General features: G+C 40.1%; 2 protein-coding genes across 3 annotated transcripts in view; one reads left to right on the plus strand and one right to left on the minus strand.

Moving 5' to 3' along the window:
* itsn2b (intersectin 2b) overlaps positions 1 to 7,326 on the minus strand; it is a 57,987-nt gene extending 50,661 nt beyond the window's left edge. For both annotated transcript variants that reach the window (XM_061964305.1, XM_061964304.1), the window contains exon 1: positions 7,068 to 7,326. The gene's annotated coding sequence lies outside the window, so the exon portion shown is untranslated. The remainder of the gene's footprint in view (positions 1 to 7,067) is intronic.
* A 224-nt stretch (positions 7,327 to 7,550) lies between these two features.
* gcfc2 (GC-rich sequence DNA-binding factor 2) lies at positions 7,551 to 21,508 on the plus strand. Its single transcript, XM_061964306.1, has 18 exons — positions 7,551 to 8,012; positions 8,150 to 8,251; positions 8,362 to 8,544; positions 8,668 to 8,955; positions 9,060 to 9,160; positions 11,225 to 11,370; positions 11,474 to 11,657; positions 12,573 to 12,696; positions 13,690 to 13,738; positions 14,201 to 14,298; positions 16,039 to 16,238; positions 16,306 to 16,450; positions 16,527 to 16,648; positions 16,734 to 16,810; positions 16,910 to 16,976; positions 17,044 to 17,190; positions 17,266 to 17,402; positions 21,193 to 21,508. Exons 1-18 carry the CDS (start codon positions 7,688 to 7,690, stop codon positions 21,323 to 21,325), a joined length of 2,628 nt encoding a protein of 875 aa, XP_061820290.1. The 5' UTR covers positions 7,551 to 7,687; the 3' UTR covers positions 21,326 to 21,508.
* The last annotated feature ends 144 nt before the right edge of the window (positions 21,509 to 21,652 follow it).

Genomic DNA, 21,652 nt, shown 5'->3' on the forward strand with positions numbered 1-21,652 from the left:
TGCACATTGAGAAAAACCAAGTAAGACAATTAACAGTGCATGGTATTTAAATGTTCTGCTTCCTCATTCCTTGAGTGTGCTCTCATACAGTTTGGTAGTTTTCAAAGACTAACCTCCTCAGGAACAAGCACAACCTGACTGGATGCTGTTGGTCTACAAAATGATTAACTTTGCCTTGCTTACTGATGTCACGCAAGTTACTCACTGCAAATTATTTCTAGCCTATGACTCCATCTTTCCTTCTCAGTTTTTTTGTGTGTGTCTTTTTTCCCACCCATTCTATGTCTCCTGGTCAGTGGGTTACTTACAAACAGGAACAAATATTTAAACTACAAACTTCTAATGAGATCAAATTTAGAAGTTGTAGCAAAAAGAAGATAATGCCCAAGTTTAACTGGAATTGGCAATCAATCTACCATGTTTATTATTGTGGTCATAGCAGTGATGTAGATTTGCACTGCATTATACTAAAAATATATATGCTGTATTTGCATTTAATATATTACATTTGCTTTCGCGCAGTGCGATGCATAAATATAATAGCTCAGACAAACAGAGCGGGGTGCATATTTTGACAAAAACAAACAAAATTAAAGCTGAGAGCAGCATTGAGAAGGCCTTCGCCCCCCTTCACTTCGGGATTCACGCGAGTTAGCGGGAACGCATGACGCATGTAGTCATGTCCTTCCCAATGCCCGACACACCATATAAAAATTCAGGAAGATCGGAGCATGTTGAAGGAAGATCTGACAGTTATCATTTTCCGCCACAAGGGAGCGATATTGGCGCCAGAGCAGTCATGCAGTCGCATCCCACCCAATGCCCCAACCCACCATAAAAAATCTCAGGATTATCAGATTGTGGATGGAAGTTATGATTGTTATAATTTCGCACCACAAGCGGGCGATATTGGTGTCAATATCAACGTGTAGTAATGATCAGATCCCAAACTGAAATCTTCATATCAGTTTGGAATGGAGATCATTTAAAGTCAAGTAATGACAGTTTGTTGATGAGGAGTAGTTTTCACCAACAGGCTCCGCCCACTACAAATGGGTACAAACAGTTATTGACCCATCCGGCAATTTAGGGTGTCGACGTCATCATCATTTGCACCAAATATGATCAAGACCTGTATTTGTGCAGCTGGATTATAAATGTTGAAATTTTGGGGCTAACCATCAAATCAAAGTTTGGTGCCATGCTACGCCCAGATGTTATGGCGTAGAAAAAACGAAATCATCGCCTAGCTCCAAGTATCTATCATTTTAAACGCAGCTCATTTAGTTAAATTCTGTAAGAGGAGTTTGTTAAAGTATATCCTCTGTTTTTGGCCTAAAAATGGCCGACAGAAACTAAGATGGCCTATTTCCTTTATTTTAGTTCTTGAGACTTTAACGTGCGTCCTGTCATGATAGACGTGTCCAGTTATATTCATGACGATACATGAATCTCGTGGTGAAAATATTATTTTTATATTGATTCCAAATATTTGAAAGGTCGACCACCCATCCATTTTCTACTGCTTGTCCCTTTTGGGGTCGTGGGGGGTGCTGGAGCCCATCTCAGCTGCATTCGGGCAGAAGGCGAGGTACACCCTGGACAAGTCGCCACCTCATCACAGGGCCAACACAAATAGTCAGACAACATTCACACTCACATTCACACACTAGGGCCAATTTAGTGTTGCCAATCAACCTATCTCCAGGTGCATGTCTGTGGACCACCATTCCTGAAAAAACTTGTGTTCACCCTTACGATGTTTTCCACTGTGCAATAATATTAACGTCCTTTCGTGTTGCTTTTAAATAGGCCTACCAAAAGAGTTAAAACACCTAACAGTACGATGCAGTTCTACTTCAAGGCTAACAAAAACTAATACTGTATAAATAAATGCATTTGTGACACAACTCTGCATTGAAACTTATGTTTTGACAGGTGTACCGAATGCTGTGACCAGTCAGCTCAAGATTACAGCTGCCACTCATGTGATTCAAACACACCCTTTTGCTAGTGTGACATGAAACAAATCACATGGTTTGTAGGTGAGAATGTAGCACAATAGAAAGTCTGCAGGGGTCTTTTGAAGAAGTTCATACCGCATTATCATGAATTGATTAACGTGGACCCCGACTTAAACAAGTTGAAAAACGTATTCGGGTGTTACCATTTAGTGGTCAATTGTACGGAATATGTACTGTACTGTGCAATGTACTAATCAAAGTTTCAATCAATCAATCATTGGAAAGTTGCTGTAGGGCAGTGCTTCTCAATTATTTTCTGTTACGCCCCCTCCCTAGGAAGAAGAAAACATTTTGCTCCCCCCAATGTGACTATAAATATGAGGATTTGTCTATAACATTGTTATAAGTACATCTCAGCTGCTCTGCAATAAATTGCACCCTTGTTAACATTAAATAAAACAAAAAAGAAACAAATACGGTATAGACGAACTTACAACAGTGGTTTTTTAAAGTTTTTTCACCACGTACAATCATAATGACCAACATTAAAATACAGTAGCGCAGCAGGCCTACATTTTTTTTTAAAACAAGGCAGAAGTTTTATATAACAAGTATATTTAATATTTGTGGCCACTGTAACATTACACACCGTTTAAACAGTACCACTGTGTTGTATATTTCAATAAGTGATTATTTGGCATACCATTAGATGTAGCTTGCGTACCTACCACAGTGTGACAATAACGGACTTAAAACAAAGAATAATTGTATTAACATATTTTTTTTAGTCTGTAACAGAAATATTTCAAGTGGATCAATTTGCCAAAAATTGTAAAAATGATATTAGTATTTTTTTTTGACCGACTCGAACCATTTAATACTGAAAAATAAATAATATTAAATTCAAATTGATCAGCAACATTAACTCAGGAGCACAATATATAAAAAAACACTAACCTACAACACAAATATGAATAAAGCAATTTTTTAAAATCAAGATTAGGAAGTCAGGATTAATAATAGCTGCAATGAGCACATTTTGAAGTGCACAGAAGCAGAGTTTGAAGCATCCATCCATCCATTTTCTACAGCTTGTCCCTCTCGGCGTCGCGGGGGGTGCTGGAGCCTATCCCGGTTTGAAGCATTATACTGCATAATACTGATAAAGCATGTCCCCCCGTGGCATCGCATTTACTATTTGAGAAGGACTGCTGTAGGGCAAAGCAAAGCAAAGCTAGTCTCTCCCTGCTGAATTTTGCTTTGCCCTGCCCTGATTTGTCTACCTATCTGGATAAAATCACCCTCACAGTATAAAAACAGCTGCAAACGTATTCAGAGCTGACATTAGGTACATTTCTAGATTACAGCATAAAATGAGGTCTCGAGTCAGTAATAATTTAAGAAATGACTGCCATTCCAAAAATATACCCAGATAGTACTAGGTGGCCCCTATAATAGTATATCAAATATCAACTGCTAAGCTAGCTTAAAACAACAGAATAAATAAGTGCTTAGTAAAGTTTAAGAAGTGTAGATGGAAGCATTTTAAGGCAGAAAGTAAGCAATGATTAACAGGAACTACCAACCCTCTACACATGTCTCCGAAAGTGGTCAAATTAATAAGTAGATTAATAAGAGTCTACAGCAGTGATTCTCAAACTGTGCTAGGTAAACCACTGTTGGTGCGTGGGCTATAAACTTGATTAAAGTACAGTGTTTATTTTCCTATATTCAAACAAGAGAGTAAGTGATAATATTGTGTTGATATTGTTAAACTGTCAATAGTACTCACAATTAATACATTGACAAATGCACAGGTAATAAATGTGATTGTAGAGGTATTGGTTTGGCCGATCTCACTTATGGATGATCCATATCGAATCGGCAGCATAAATCTCGATCATAACATCCCTAGTTTGTTCTTACAGGGAGAATGTGAATAGAAAGTCAGTTTTTCATGGAGTGGGACAGTATATTATCTGGTACACTTTGACCAGTGGTGTGCCGTCTGCTGGCCTAACATAACCAGAAATCATGATCATAATTAAAGATAAAAGTAATTTTTAATTTACTTTCCCTAAATATCTAAAAGTATTCATATTCTCTTCATGTCATATTATGCTCCTTCCAGCGCTGTTGTTTTTAAGTTATAGAGTTTTTATCCAATCAGAATTCAGCTAGCTTATGTTGCCACGCCGTACGAAATCTGCCGGGGCCTTCAGAATCAACAATGCTGCCGTCCGTGCACGCTAAGTGAACGGACACAAACATTTGACAGACAGTTGCGATAGCCAATCAGATCCCGGGTTGTAGTCAGTAAGGCCTTCTCGCTGGCCTAAGGCAGATATATATTGTGATGTTATGAGCTACGTAACATAAGAACTCCATTACCTAGCATGCCAAAGTAGTGAAGAGCATGCGCACTTGCCCCGTTTAGGTGGTTGAATGTAGACATGCGGCAGCTTGATGTTATCGATGAGCACGCTGTGGAGTAAACTTTAAGAGCTCAGCCAACACGCCTCGTCTGCATCTTTTATGATTAGACAAGACAACACATATATTTGCAAGGCCATTTTCAAGAAGGATATTTGAAGAGAAACTACATCTTGTGAGACAATATCGGCCAACCCCTGACGCTAGCTCAGCTGTCCCGGCGATGAAATGTGAGTTCAGATATTTTATTTCTTTATTTTTTCACGTTTAATATGTTTTTTGACAGTACCACATAAGATATGTTTTAATTGCTGATGTGGGTTTATTGATTTTTAAACGCGCCAGAAAATAACCCGTTTTGTACAATGCCCATTAGTGCGTAAATGTGTTTCTGTATACTATTACTCCAGCGGTGGTCATGTGGGGACATAAATGATGGTATTTGGAGAGGTAATCATTGAAGTCGGACATCACTGAAGGCCGAGGTGGGAAACGCACGGCCCGCCACTGACTTTGACAAACCTCTGTCCTAGAGTACAGTGAATGCACTCTAGGATCTCATTGTGCCTCTATTGCACTGATTCTCAATTATTTTCTGTTACGCCCCCCCTTGTAAGAAGAAAATATTTTGAGCCCCCCGCTCCCCACAATGACTATAAATAGTATAATTTGTTGATAAAATTGTTATGACTTTACCTCTGCATAACATTGTAAGCTTATTAACAATAAAGGAACCAACACATCAGTCTTTCCTCGTCTCCCACCTTGGTTACAGTGAAGCCAAGTGCTACATACGCTTCATCAAAGGCCCCGTTTACACTAAGCCAGCTAAGGTTATCCAGGGTAAATCCCACCTAACCTTATCCTTGTCCACACACACACAATAGTCGTTTAAGACTCCCTTTCCCCCTCCGTCCGCCGGCGCAACGCGACCGAGTACGCATGCGCGGAAAATGCGCACGCCATAGTCACCTCCAGTATTGCTTTGTTTGCAAGTTCTTAAATTAAATTTAACTTATGTGAACAATATCCAGTGTTATGGTATTTCAATTAACTGGAATCCAGTGTGCTGTGGGGCTCTATTGTAGTGAATCACACCTGAGCCATCATAATTGAATCAAATCTTTGTTAGACACGTAAACAATGTGATAAAGAAGATTTTACAACAATCAATCTAGGGATCTAGATATCTGGTCAGGACACTCCTCGCTCTTTTGCCTTCACCTTCATTGTCCATTAGTTTTTGGTGACTTTAAATACTCTGGACCTAGACGTTGAGTCCGGGACATACATGGCGGACAATAACTGATACAGTCTGCTTTGCCAGTCCAAATGCATTCGATGTTTTCCGTAGTCTTCTCTCGACGGCCAGTTAATACAAAGCACAAGCTACCTTTGTTATCACATCCACAGGAGCCCACATTTTTGTTGACTCTCCTTCGACAAATGGACAAAGTTTTTTGGTAAGTACAATCGTAGCTGAACCAGACATTCGAAAGTTCTCTTGCCGTCTGAGAAGTGTTGTATCCGAAATAGCTGCAATCACGCGTTTTCTTCTCTTAAGGTATTCATGTGTGATTTCCACAAGCGTCTGTACATGTAGAAGAAGCAGAAACACGGGCATGTCTGGATGACTCGCCTCCATCTTTCCAGTGGTTAGCTCCGGTTGTTATGAAGCTGGCTGTGGCGTGTTCTTTCTGACGTCACTTCCTGTGTGGGGCGCTGTCTTTCTGACTTCACTTCCTCTTTGAATTCAGTTTGTCAACGACAAATGAGTGCATACAAAGCTAAGAGCCGGCGAATCAAGAAATACACGGCGCACTTACCCGTGTAAAAAATTATCCAAGGAGGGTTAACTTAAACGATGGTTTAGTGTGACTGAAACGGGGCTTAGGCTAAATAATTATTTGTTTAAGGGGTTATCTGGCTTAGTGTAGACATAGTCATAGTCTGGTATGGCAAAAAAAAGCATGTTCCCCGAGGTCACACGAGCCCCCCCTGGCAGCGACCGTGCCCCCCAGGGGGGCCCGCCCCACTATTTGGGAAAGACTGCTCAATTGGGTAGTATTCAGTACAAGAGTCATACAGTGAGACAATCAGATGCATACAATATGTGTAAGAAACTACAATAAAACACATACGGTACTCTCACCATTGTGCAACATATGCAGTAGGTCTTACAAACATTCCCAAATCTCTTGTCATCTGCAAGTCAGCTAACCTGCTCAACTAGTTTGAATTACCTGCAGATCGGCCTTCAACAAAAACCATGGTTATGATAGTATTGGACAGTTTGGACGCCTTTTTTAACAGTGACATTTAGCCAGCTGTTTAAGTATATCACATTCCAGGTTATTTACCAGAAATATGCACCTGGGGATAGGTTGATTGACAACACTAAATTGGCACTAGTGTGTGAATGTGAGTGTGAATGTTGTCTGTCTATCTGTGTTGGCCTTGCGGTGAGGTGGCGACTTGTCCAGGGTGTACCCCGCCTTTCTCCCGAATGCAGCTGAGATAGGCTCCAGCAACCCCGCGACCCCGGAAGGGACAAGCGGTAGAAATGGATGGATGGATGGATCATCATTGTAAAACAGATATGGCTGTCTCGTTAAAAAAAACGCAAAAAGAACCATAAAAGACTAATGACACTACAACATTTTAACTTACCCTCTCGCTTCAATAGACAGAAGCTCTGTGGTGGTGACCAAAAAGAGATAAACTTCCGAGTTTTCCAACAGTCCCAAATGAATATCCGCCTTTAGGGGACAGCTTCCTGGTCTCGCTGTCGACGTTTGGTGTCCAAGAAGAAGCGAAACAGGTGGGGGGAAATGTTGAAGTTTCGCTGCTACTTCGAGGACCTGTTACTGACAGCTCATTGAGTGTCACACCAACAACATGGCTGACTGCGACGGGAGGCTTCTCGCTGCTGCTGCTGCGGGGCGCTGTTAACGTATGTCCGGCCAAGATGGGAGGAGAGAAACGGGGGAGGAGAAAAAGTAACGACTAACTTTTAAAAGCACCAAACAAACAAATTAATTTATTTGGCAGGATTACATACAATAATTTAAAATTAGAGTGGGTTAAGATGCAACACTATTACAAACATTTACCAGATTAGTCCACATGTATCTTGTGAAAATTTAGAAACTTTCGCAATTCAACTTCAAATCCCACAATGCACCAAACACGTTCACGTCCTCTTTTTACGACACTTTACGACACGGTGTACATCGATTTGCCTCTGCTCTCAAAAACCCTTCACGCTCAACTATCAGTGAGTAAAAAACATGTTTAACAAAAAACCCAAAAGAAATTTTCGACAGAGAAAAGGAGACTCTAGTGAAGAGGAGGAAACGACGGTCGCCCGCGCGGGTGTAGACGGCTCGGAGAAGGCAACAGTTGTATCAAATAAGCCGCATAAAGGTGCCCAGTTCCGTGGAATCTCTTGCAGTTCAAAGCGGGAAGCGAGCACCACGTCAAAGGTGGATGATGGTGACGGGGAAGATGCGCACACATCTGAACTGACGTCAGAGAAAGATGGACAGGGGAAAGACAAAGAAGGAATAAAGAAGAAAACAAGCACCGTGCTCAGTTTCTCCGACGACAAAGAATGTAAATATTCCTGAAATGGCAAACTGTTGCTCGGATGGCGGTTACTCGTCAGCTTAAGTCAGAGCACCGTGCAGTGCCAATTGCAGTGATGTTTATCTTATCAACCATGAATATTTTATCTATTTGTGCTATTTCAGCCCTAGAACCTGAGTTCAGATTAAAGAAGTCCTGTGATAAAGCTGTGCTGTTCCAAGTGAGAAAAAAGGAAGCCCCACCTGCCAGGACCATCCACAACACTGGTAACTGAATTCAAGTATTGACAACAGCGCTTAAACAACGTTTCGCTAAAATTAGAATAGGGTATTTGTATGCAGGGATTATAAATAACATTTCTCTCTCTTCTTTCCAGAACCAGAAGAATCTGCTTCTCCGAAGCAAGAATATGGCAGCCAAGCATCAACGCAGAGTTCTCACCAGACTGACACTAGTGATGATTGCTCTGAGGAGATCAAAAATGAAGATGATGATGACGATGGGGCTGCCAGTTCCTCCTCATCAAGTTCAAAATATACCTTAACTGCTGATAAACCAGGTTTGTGTTTTGTGGTTTTGTTTAAAGAAAAAAACTAAAATGGGGTAAGGAGTTGTTTACCTACTTAACATGTAGTGAATACGCTAACTATGCCTTTTATGTATTTTCATTTTGTATATACAGTACCGGTAGTTGTCATCCCCAACGCCAGGCAAATCAAAGCAGCCAAGAGGCAGCGGCGCACCAATCGAGCCCAGAAAGAGTTCATCTCCCTTGGCAAAGATGGGCGGAGCTCCGGTGGTAGCACACCAGAGCACTACCACAAGGAGGAGGCTGAAGAGGACGATGACGAAAGGGTTACTCATGATGATGATGATGATGATGATGATGATGAGGCAGATGATCATGAGAAAAGAATTGAGTTTGCCCCACGATTAAAAAGTGTCAAGGAGAGGATTGCAGAGAAACTTGGTATGGAGGAACTAAAAGTAGCATAAGCTGATATACAGATAGAAATTCAATCATTTGTCATGGTTTTGCATTGATTTGCGTACTTAAAGACGTTTGTATTTCAGGTGGAAGTAATGGCAGTCTGTCAGGGACTGACGAAGAGGAGCAGGAGCTTTGGGAGGAGACACAAATTGGCAAGGGAGTTAAAACACGGCCAGGAGGACTGGTAAGAAAATTATTCATACCTAATTCAAGAAAAATTGTTGTCATACCAGCACACATCATATGGCACAGAATATAGTACCCAAGCTCCCAGTTGTAGCCCAATGAGTACCAAAATAACTATAGTATCTACATGATAATGTAAATAGAAAATGAAATAGATAGATTACGATTAATATAGCTTATTAGGAAAATATTATTTAAATTATAAGTAGAAAAACAGAATAAATTGTGATCCTCTCGTGTAAGTATAATGCAAATAAAGATAGCAAACCAAATAACAGCCCAGTTTAGCATATATAATTTTATTAGGGATATTGTCATGTCATCAGGACTAATTGGAAGTTCCATATATGCAGTGCTGTGGAACCTAACAAAATGACAAATATTGTACTGTTTTGGGTTGCACGATTAATTGAAATCAAATCTACATTGAGGTTTTAATTAGTGTAGTAACTAACTGCAAGAGACTGATTTTTTTTTCCTCCGCTGTCATCTGTATTTAAGTGACAGCCATGTTTGCCAATCAGAATTGTTGAGCCTCGCGTTTGTTGGTCTCTCACTTCAAAAAGGAAGAAAGACGTGTGACATTGTGCATCACTCTCAGCACCTGAGCGCGTTTGTTTAACAGTGGAATTAACTGAACAGAGTGACCCCCTTTTTAAGTCATTCACAATCTTTGTCTCGGCAGAGACGAGAGTGCGGCACCGCCGCCAACACACTCACAGTACGAAGAGCTTCGCCACTCGGCAGGAAAGAGTGCCGCAAAACAACACAAATTAGGAGGAAAAACATAAGATTACAAAGACAAAGATCCTGTTGTGGGAATACTTCAGCTTCAAATAGGATGGGCGATATGAGCTTATCAACACGGACAAACAAGCGAAAATGCCGTCCTGATTACGTGACAGCAACAAAAAGACAATGTCTGACCTCGGTTTTTAAACTGGGGAAAACAATGCACTTAAAGATTTTCAATACTTATTTAGGTATATTTTTTGCTTACAGAAATGGGTCCATTTTATTTTTTTGTTTATTTAGGATAAAGTTATTTACCTTACAATTACAGTACAATGGTAAACAGTTCTACAGTAAAGAGAAATACACATCTGTATCCTTTAAATGGTTACTTGCATTATTATATATTATGATTACCATATATTAGAAACACTGTATTTTTTTTATTTTTATTATTTCTTCAGTTTAAGAGCCTGTTGTAGACAAAAGCTCTGTCTGTCTGCGTGAAGCCAAATATTTTTTAAAGTAAATTATTGCATATTCTTCTAATGTGTGGTAACCTGACTCTCGCCAGATCCTTGTAGTTCGCTGAGCTCCATACATTGATCTGGGAGTTCTCAATAGGAGAGGTATTTCAGAAAGCGGAGCTTGTAAAAAAATCATTGTATGTGATTGGATAAACCACTTGTCCGTTATCTTGAATGACGTGCTACTTAAACCACTCACATCGAAATCAGCCCGTGACGCTGATGCGAGCAAAGCTGGGAAATCCAAACCCGGTCGTAAGAAGAGCTAAAACATCCTTGCCACCAATAAATGCCTTCAAAACCGTTCTCGGTACATCTTTTAAAGAATTAATATTCGATAGATTTGACAAAACAGTTTCAATAGCAGAATCAATGTCAGCACACGACGCAGCGAGGGCTGTGTGCCGCCATTGTTGTTTGAATCAAACAGGTGCTACGTCACATCTATGAAATCCCGCTCGGCGATCCTGATTGGTTCATTATTTTTTGCTATCTGGAAGGAGTTTGCAATGCCTTCGAGCCCAGACCCTTGTGTTGAGCTCAGTGAACTACAAGGGTCTGGCGAGAGTCAGGTTAAATGTGTGGCACCTTGAGACAAGAATATGTTGACTGTCTAAAAGTAACGGGTCTTCTTTCAGTTTTATGCATTTTGTATAAAATATAAAAGTCTCAGATCGAATCTCAACCACAATTTTAGAGAGAAAAATTGCAATTAGGTTTTTTCTCAAAATAGTGCAGCCGTAGTACTGTATCATGAGTGTATTAGGGAAATGTTTATTTTTCATGCATCATCTCATTCTCAGAGCCCATCTGGCAGTGAGTCCAGCAGCAGTAGCTTCCAGTGTGATGCACGAAAAAGACAAAAGAAGTTATCAATGGGCATCAAGAAGTTTCCAGAGACACTTTCCTCCATTACTGTCTCAATGGTTAAGAGGAGGATCACTGGAAAGTATGTTCACTGGTCTCCAATGCTTAAATCTCTTAAGTGTAGTTGCTCACTTTGTCTCTCAGTGTATGTGCTGCAGTAAAACTCAATTGCTAATGTTTGCCAGACTGGACTCCCTAAAGGAGGTACACAGAGCACGACAAGCTGATCTGACTAAGATGGAGGGAGACGTTGACAGTGCTAAAAACTCTCTGGAGAGCTTAGAGGAAAGCTCTTCCGAAAAACAGTTGAAGTTTTACAGAGACATGACCCTCTTCACTCACAATTTGGTAGAGTGTCTGCGAGAGAAGGTAAGAAGCTGAACAGATTTAACGATGCAAAATGAATGTACACTATATTGCCAAAAGTATTTGGCCACCTGCCTTCACTCGCATATGAACTTGAAGTGCCATCCCATGGAATTGTCCAAAATGTTTTGGTATCCTGTAGCATTCAAAGTTCCTTTCACTGGAACTAAGAGGGCAAGCCCAACTCCTGAAAAACCAACCCCACATCATAATTCCTCCTCCACCAAATTTCACACTCGGCACAATGCAGTCCGAAATGTAGCGTTCTCCTGGCAACCTCCAAACCCAGATTCGTCCATCAGATTGCCAGATAGAAAAGCGTGATTCATCAGTCCAAAGAAGGCGTCTCCACTGCTCTAGAGTCCAGTGGTGACGTGCTTTACACCACTGCATCCGTTTCTTTGCATTGGACTTGGTGATGTATGGCTTAGATGCAGCTGCTCGGCCATGGAAACCCATTCCATGAAGCTCTCTGCGTACTGTACGTGGGCTAATTGGAAGGTCACATGAAGCTTAGAGCTCTGTAGCAACTGACTGTGCAGAAAGTCTTTGCACTATGCGTTTCAGCATCTGCTGACCCCTCTGTCAGTTTATGTGGCCTACCACTTGGTGGCTGACTTGCTGTTGTTCCCAAACTCTTCACTTTTCTTATATTAAAGTTGACTTTGGAATATTTAGGAGCGAGGAAATTTCACGACTGGATTTGGCATCGTATGACAGTTCCACGCTGGAAATCACTGAGAGCGGCCCATTCTTTCACAAATGTTTGTAGAAACAGTCTCCATGCCTAAGTGATTAGGACACCTGATTCTCATCATTTGGATGGGTGGCCAAATACTTTTGGCAATATAGTGTATGTGTAAACCATGTTTCAGATAGTAAGTTTGTTTCCATACTTAAGATTCTTATCAAATTTAGGTGATTGAAATCAACTCTGTGGAACTGGAGTTGCACACTCTACTTTCTAGCCAGATGGAGGCGCTGTGTGCTCAGAGACGACAGAAGATACAGGAGCAGGCACACTTCTTGCAGCAGCTCAGCAGTGAGTAGGGTAGATTACCTCCACCTGGAGGTTATTTAATTGTAGCAATTAGTTAGTTAGTTAGCAACATAAGTCAAAGGTTATTCAACTTTTACTGCAAATTAATATTGGCTCTAAATATCAGTTATCGGTGTACTTGACAACTAATAATCGGTATCGGTTCTGAAGAAAACATATCGGTTAAAATTGAAGATGTTCTCTGGGACATGTATACTCAATATAATAGCCTTTGCAGAAGGTGAGATAGTCAGCTGAGTGATTTTGTAGAAGGGGAGGGTTATTTTGTAGTCTAATAAAGAGTTTGGAGGATATTGTATATATTACAAATCAATAAAAATATTTTGTAGTGTAATAAAGGGTTTGGAGGACATTGTACATTTTACAAATCAATAAAACATCATTTAAAGAAAGGAATGGATTGTTTTACCAGTTATGCAAACGATTCCCAGGAATCGAAACACCTGGAACCGGTTTTCAAACTGGCTTTTTAATTCCCCACTCAAGGTTTGCTAGTTATCGCGCTTCCGGTCGACTTGGCACACCCCCAAACACACATATACCAGAGCCCAGACTTATATACTTACGGTATATATTGATGCTTTCATGGTAACGTGCCATTTCAATATATATGATGTGCAGTTACAAGAAAAATGGACAATGGACTTAAAAAAAATATTTCTGATTTTCAACTTTTTCCCCTAAAATATGCAATAAGCTATAAAGTGTGTTTCATGCGATTATTCAATTAATCACACAAATTCATCTGTAGATTACTTCCATCCATCCATTATCGATCGCTAGTACCGTACCTCTCAGGGTTGCAGGAGGGCTGGAGCCTATCCCAGCTGCATTAGGGCGGAAGGCAGGGTACACCCTAGGCAAGTTGCTACCTCATTGCAGGGCCAACACAGATAAACAGACTTTGGGCTTAGCGGAGGTCTGCGCTTTTAAAATCTACTTACCTCTATTATTTACTTTTCATCCCATCCGCAGAAAATGGCGATGAGCTGGGAGACACCACCAATGGAGCTGAAACTCAGGGGTGAGTTAGATATTTACGGTATTTACACAGTTGCATCAAATTAACTGTATGGTGTTCACAAACCACTGTCTTAATACTGAGGCATACATTTATCATTCACAACAATAAGTAAACCTACGCAATCTTAAGAACTGTGTCACTAATTCTGTCTTCATAAATGTGTTAATTAAAATATACATCCGCATTAGAACATATTCTTGTTTAATTACCATACAGTTGAAATACTACTTTTCAAACATGTGATCCAAACTGAGAACACTGCTGCTGCACTAGACATCATCTGATTTGTACAGGTGTACCTAAAAACATGGCCGAGTGTAGAATATATATGGGCCCCCAGAGAACAAAAGACCCTTATACATTAAGGGTTGAAAGCTTTTTTTGTGGGAAATTATGGAGATTTATCAAATAAAAAACATGCCATATTGTATGACTTAATGATCTGCCTGCTATACAATGCAGTGTGTCAGGTAGTGGTGGTAAAGCTGAAGAAGATTGTGATATACCTGAAGACACACAGCCTTTGACGGAGGAAGAAGAGCATCTAGAAAAGCAGACAGGTAAGGAAAAAATCACTCTTAACCCTTGTGCAATCGTACCAATGAATAAATACACTTAGTGCCTGATTTACTAAGATCTAAATACCACGTGGTAATCAGCGTGCGCAATCTATAAAACTGTGTGTAGTATTAGTGGGCATGTTGCATGTGATTTATTAACACTGCGTGTTCAATTGAAAAGTGGTGCAGACCACCCTATTTAAATGAGGATTTTGCGTTTACTATACGTGGCATCACCACGGAGAAACTCCTTTTTACAGCACATTCATGTTATCATGCTCCTACCTGTGGCGTTTTGCTCTGTTTTTAAACAAGCAGGAGATGTTCACTGTATCCGGAAAGTATTCACAGCGCTTCACTTTTCCCACATTTTGTTATGTTATACAGCCTTATTCCAAAATGGAATAAATTAATTTGTGTCCTCAAAATTCTACACACAATACCCTATGACAATGTGAAAAGTAGTTTTTTATTAAATTGCAAATGTATTAAAAAATTTAAAATCACTTGTACGTAAGTATTCAGAACGTTTGCTCAGTACTTTGTTTATGCACCTTTGTCAGCAATTAGAGTCCCAAGTCATTTTGAATACGATGCCACAAGCTTGGCATACCTATCTTTGGGCAGTTTTGCCCATTTTTTGCTCAAGCTCCATCAGGTTGGATGGGAAGTGTTGGTTTACTTTCCGGATGCACTGTACGCCCTTTTATGGGCATTTTAAAGCAGTCACACAGTGCATCTACATTGACTCCCTTTTTTCCCCTCCTTTTTTTTTACCACTGAATGCATAGCATCTGGCTGCACTGACTCTGCTCAAAAAGCAAAAAAGTTTTTTTATTATAAAAAATATTTTGATAATATATGTATATATGTGAAAAAGCGAACGTCATTAAACAAATACTAATCATCATTTAAAGTTAAAGTCCCAACGATTGTCACACACACACACTGGGTGTGATGAAATTTGTCCTCTGCATTTGACCCATCCCCATGTTCACCCCCTGGGAGGTGAGGGGAGCAGTGTGCAGCAGCGTGTGCCGCACTCAGAAATCATTTGGTGATTAAACCCCCAATTCCAACCCTTGATGCTGAGTGCCAAGCAGGGAGGCAATGGGTCCCATTTTTGTAGTCCTTGGTATGACTCGGCTGGGGTTTGAACTCACGACCTCCCAGTCTCAGGGCTGACACTCTAACCACAAGGCCACTGAGCTGATTAATTAATTTTATTTCAATAGTTTAATAGCAGTTTAAGAAAAGACAAAATGTGTGGAACCCCCTAAAGGTGCCTCTAAATGTGTTCATAAACCCACCCCATCATGGTTCATCATAGCTCTGAGAATTATGAAATAATTATGGTTGTCTTGTGCCATCAGGTTGTTAAGGGGCGCAATTACACCAAAACAATATTTTCTTGTTTTTCTATTGGCAAGAATGAGTCAGTTTTCATGGAAAAATCATAGTAATATAACAGGATTACAGTCTGTTAAAAACATCAGTTATAATGTCAATCAATGGGACCAAAAGAGTTCTTAGAAGAAAGTGTGTATAGTTAATGTTCGTATCCTATTGTAACAATGTTGCAATTTTACTAACATAAAAGTTGTGAAAAACTCCCTGCCGAAATTTCAGACAGCTAACTTTAAAGATTGAACAATCTTATCACATAAGGACAGACCTACAGTATATACCTTTGGGGCTTTGCACAACTTTTTTGCACACATCCCTGTCTGCTCTTCCTAGCTGACATCCTGCAGAGGTCCCAGGCGGTGTTCTCTGACGTTCATGACGACTTTCACGACGTTAAAAGGATCTTGTCTCGGTTCGAAGAATGGCGAGGCTTCTATTCAGAGTCTTACCACAGTGCTTACATCTCTCTGTGTTTACCCAAGCTGCTAAACCCCATCATAAGACATCAGCTGCTTGTGTGGAACCCCCTAAAGGTGCCTTTAAATGTGTTCATAAACCCACCCCATCATGGTTCTCACTTATGTTGTGTGTCTGTGTCAGGATCCCAGCACCGACTTTGAGAACCTCCCATGGTTCACAGCAGTGGAGACGTTTTGTCATGGCCATGGCCACGAGGAGTTAGAACACTCAGACAGAGAAATGTTGTGTAATGTCATAGAACGGACTATCCTCCCCAAAATAACAAGTGAGTACACACTTCCAGATACCCGTTTTTCAAACTCAGAGGCCACGGTTTCATAAGGACACTCTTCTATGTTCAGCCTTTATAGAGCTGATATGGGACCCCATGTCTCTTCGTCAGTCAGCATGTCTAACTGAGCTTTGTCACCGACTGAGGGAGGACTATTCTGTCTTCAAAGGAGAAAAGAGTAAACCAGTTAAGGTAAGACTGAAATCTATCAAGACTGTAGCATGAAAACATGCAGGGGGAATGCCATCATACGTTTTATGTTTTCATGTCCACACAGACACTCACAGAGGCTGTGATTGGGCGTCTGCGGAGCTGTGTAGATGAGGACGTCTTCATTCCGTTTTACCCCAAAAAGTCAGTTCTTGCTTAACTTCAGTAATATGCCTTGATTGAAAAAAGATGGGTTATTATTTTAATATGGTTTCTTATTTTGTAATTTTGCTGCTCTTTAAGGCTCCTAGATGACCATTTATCTCCACAGAGACGCTTCAGAAACCAACAGTTCTGGATGGCCATTAAGGTATGCTAGCTTGTCATTCTTTCTCATGAGCATGTTGATTATTGTGTTGTTTTTGCATATGCACTAGCTGCTAGGAAACATGGGGAAATGGGATATGCTGTTGCCTGAGTCTACACTGAAGGAGCTCATGTTGGACAAATTGCTGTGTCGATACTTAACGATCACCCTGTGCAGTCAGACGCTGTCTGATAACAATCTTCAGGCTTGCAAAAGGGTATTCATATTTCCCCTCTTTGGCCATGTGCTTGTGCTTTCACATTTGTCACTAAATTGTCGTGTCCCACCTAAGATCGCTGACAGCCTGCCGCTCAGTTGGTTCAGAGGAGAGAATCAATGTTTGCCTCAGCTGCAGTCTTTCCGAAACCACCTCGTTCAGAAGGCTCACAACATTTGCAAACAACAGCCTGCTGATGATCCAAATACTAGGTATTTCAAAAAAACTATATGCTTTTTAGAAATTTTAAACTGTCTTCGCAATGTCTTAATACTCAGTTTTGATTGAGAGATAGCAAAATTAATCGTTTTCATGTTGTGGTGTAAACCAGTGGGCCCCAACCACCGGTCCGGGGACCGGTACCGGTCCGTGACGCATTTGCTACCGGGCCGCACAGAAAGATTAATTAATTTATAAACTACCACAATTTCTCCAACTTAACTTTCGCCTGTTCCACTAAACACATCAATATGTATATTACAACTCTTTTATATTACAAGTTCAGCGTTATAGTGAGCTGATTTTGTATGCAAATTTTTTTGCTGTTTTTATCCGTCACACGTGGAAAGCCAGTCCGTGAAAATAATGCATACAATAAACCGGTCCCTGGTGGAAAAAAGATTGGGGACCCCTGGTGTAAACAACATTGGTTAGCTTATTTAGCTACATACACAACTCACAAAAAGTTAGTTGTATTAGGCTTTTAGATGAAGTTCAGGATGCACCTAAAATGCACTGGAACCTTTCCGGGGAGCTTCATTTGACTGTCTTTAGACTTATGAATGTCCCAACTGTCCAATGTTTCAGTAGTTTTCACACAACTTGCTGTTCTCTAACAAGTAGTGAGGTGGCAAAATTTACAATAGGTGACATTTTAAAAACATATATATAGTAAAGTATGCATTTCTGTGACTTTTCCAGTCCCTCTTTATCTCTGTTACAACCTACTAAATATACTGTGACAATCTAAGCTCAGTGGCCACTTCCTCGGACAACATTCTGAAGCCTTGCAAGTTCAAGGTACTGTGAATCAATTTTAGGCCATATCTTTGTCTCATGTCAGAATGTGCATTGCACGATGGAGGACTGTTCAAATCATTCCTGTCTACATTTGTATTTCATAATTTGGGACATTTCCTAGGAATAAGGGAAACACTTGGGGATTTTCATCACAAATCCCCATTAAATCAATAACATGACCTAATTGTGGCTAGAACTTGTATCGCTTGGATCTTTAAGAGTGTCACACACAATTTTACTATCCACTCTGACACACTCATACAGCAGTTACTAGGCTACAATATAAGGCTGCCATTCCAGTCGTATAGCATGAATAAAAAATAAGACCAATACTAGCCTCCTTCACGGCGCTTGGGGTTGAGACATTTATCAAGCTAGCTCCCGTCTTTTCTTCCTCAATGTTACAAGAAAGCATGAGAACGTGTGACCAGCTGCCTGCTCATCTTTATGTAAAGCAGAGGTCTTCATCGGGGGTCCGCAGAAGTACTGCAGGGGGCTCGTGAAATGTTTGTATATATTTTTTTATATACAAACTTGAATGTCTTTAAATACACATTAACATTGATCCAATACGTTGTAATGTAGTTTAGAAATGACAGTGGCATGGCTGCCCAACTCACTGTAAAAGATAACTATATTATTGTATTCATGTTAGCATTTAAGATAGCCAGCAATTAGTGCTCTAAAAGCCAGCTAGCAATTAGTGTACCAGTTGTCAGCTAGCGATTAGCGCGCCAGTTGCCAGCTGCGCTGTGTATTATTTGAACAGCTTATTACGGTACAGCACAATAACAAGGTATTTTTAAGACCTGTTTAATTTAAAACAATCACAATTTTAGTAGGGGGTCCCTGCTGCTTCTCTGGATGAATTTGAAGGTGCCTGGCCTTGAGTATGTTGAAGAACCCTGACGTAAAAATAGTAAGTCTATTTGTCAAGATATTTGGTACCGGTGTCTTTTCCATCTTCATGTACATCAACCGCTCCCGCGTTTTCAATTTGACTCAATTACATAACATGCAACTCGCCGCCTGCTCTCACGAGCCAATTCCTCAGTGTCTTGCCGAAGTTTGAGTCGAGCGTACCTGATCGGTGCAGTAGCACAGTACTGGGGGTGCAGGAGTGGGGTTTCATAGAAAGCAATATGTCAGGAAAGGACAAAAAAAAAACACGGTTTCCCCAAAAAGTTGACAGGTATGGTTTAAAGGGGAACTGCACTTTTTGGGGAATTTTGCCTGTCATTCACAATCATTATGAGAGACAAGAACACACATCTTTTTTTTTTTTTAGTAAGGATTTTAAAGATGATAAAAACTTGGAAGATGAAACTAATGGTTGTCACCTTTGAATCATTCAAAGCCCTTTAAAGTTAAAGTACCAATGATTGTCACACACACACTAGGTGTGGTGAAATGTGTCCTCTGCATTTGACCCATCCCCTTGTTCACCCCCTGGGAGGTGTGGGGAGCAGTGGGCAGCAGCGGTGCCGCGCCCGGGAATCATTTTTGGTGATTTAACCCCCAATTCCAACCCTTAAAAACAACTTCAAAACCCTCCGTTTTATATACCGGTACACGTAAGTCTATACATAATGAAAAATAACTGAAATGTTCACAACAATATGTAATAGGTTCAATGTTTAATTCATTTTGATCATTTAATCAATGCCAGGGCTGATATCTTCAGTGCATTGATTTCCATTTCCATAGCAGCACCTTCTGGTAACAAATGTGTTTTTGCTGTCGGAAACAAAGGCACGTGTGTTCTAATCATTGCAAAATCGATAACAGACAACAAAGACGACTATTTTTGGCCAAGTAAAGATTCACAACCTTATCTTTTTTAAGCTAAATATATACTACTGCTTCTAGAAGCGAGCATGAAGGAAGAGTGAAACGTTGGAGCAGACTGAAACCGAGAGAGTGAGGTGAAAGTGACAACTTTATAAATGTGGAACTTGGAGCCAGGCTGTTTCAACATAAATTACGTGCTTACCCAAATAAACCGGAAAAACATCCCCGGCCAGCTGGACTAAGCGCACAACTGTCCCATCGAGTGAGTCACACTTTAAATATTGATCATGATACACACAGCACATCAGGCTTGTAATTACAACTACAGTTGTCGAGCAAGCTATGTACAAACAAAACATGAAATGGGGGTGATACTTTACAGATACTGTTATGTGATTGTTCATGTTTTTCAGTCAGTACAGATTAGTTTCTTATTGCAGTGTTGTGCATTACAAACTCAAGACGCTTTTCGTGCTGACGTTAAAGCTAACTTACGGTACCTCTTTCTGTAGTTAGCTTTTATGGCTAATACCATAGCACGCCAATGTGTTAAAATGCTAGAAAAAAAAAAAGTTCCTCAGTGTTCACTCTTACAACAATGTTGCTTTTGCTTGATTGTACAGGTTACTGAACATAAATGAAGTATTGTTGAATGCATTTTTAAAGTGATTTGGAGGTAAAACTGATTGCTCCAATAAGCTGCATTGCTATCCACCAAGAACGAGCCGATTTTTACAAGTTAGACTGCAAAAAGTGAACATTTGTCTTTTTGTCTCTCATGATTGTGGATGAATAGCAAAATTCCCCCCAAAAAGTGTAATTCACCTTTAAATCCTAATTCTAAGTGAAGCAGGACATTTGTTGGCCGATTCATACATCACACACCTTCTGTGAATTTTGTCGTTCAGATCCTCATTAGACGACAGTTGTGCAAAAGTACTGAAACATTGAACAGTTGGGCATGTGCAAGTTTAGAGATGATCACGTTCACATGTAAAAGGTAACAAGGTTATTTTATGTTCATCCTCAAATTATAGCCGAAAGTACTTTGACTTTTTGTGAGTTATGTAAGAGCTAGTGCAACTGTACACCACTGAAAACTACGACCACCCTAACCAATATTGTTAAATGAATGCTGAGCATTATTGTCTTTGTAAACAGATTTACCAAATCTTTTTTTGTTCTTTTTAGGCTCGATGTGGTCGAAGTGCTGAAAATTTTAAGTGCTATCCGATGCCACGACTCGATCATGGCCATAACAGAAAAATACCACTATGAGGATGTCATCTATTCTCATCAGCTGCTTAATCATGAGACTGAATAGACAACCAGCATGTCACAAGTTGGATTAAATAAATGTTAGAGCACTCTTTTACCATTTTTTTTTTTTTTTAAACAAAGCTGGCAAATATGAGTGGGACTACTACATGGTGATGTGGGTGTCTTAAGCATTTTGTGTCTGTATTGGAAATAACTTTTTATGAATAAATATTGTATTTTTTTTGGACTGCTGATTCACATGCTTATTTCAAACAGTAGGTAGCTCTACAAACATACTATCAAGAAGAACAGTTTGAAAATATCCAGTTGATTAAAGATGTCATGATGCTTGCAGTTTAAATACTTGAAGGTAGTGCCAAGATTTATGACA

Source organism: Nerophis lumbriciformis, linkage group LG06, assembly GCF_033978685.3.
Source record: "Nerophis lumbriciformis linkage group LG06, RoL_Nlum_v2.1, whole genome shotgun sequence".
In the NCBI taxonomy this organism is placed as follows: domain Eukaryota; kingdom Metazoa; phylum Chordata; class Actinopteri; order Syngnathiformes; family Syngnathidae; genus Nerophis; species Nerophis lumbriciformis.

Coding starts and splice junctions, on each gene's coding strand:
- gcfc2 (XM_061964306.1), top strand. CDS start 7,688: ATGTTTAACAAAAAACCCAAAAGAAATTTTCGACAGAGAAAAGGAGAC. Junction 8,013..8,149: donor TTTCTCCGACGACAAAGAAT/GTAAATATTCCT, acceptor GTGCTATTTCAG/CCCTAGAACCTGAGTTCAGA. Junction 13,739..14,200: donor AATGGAGCTGAAACTCAGGG/GTGAGTTAGATA, acceptor TATACAATGCAG/TGTGTCAGGTAGTGGTGGTA.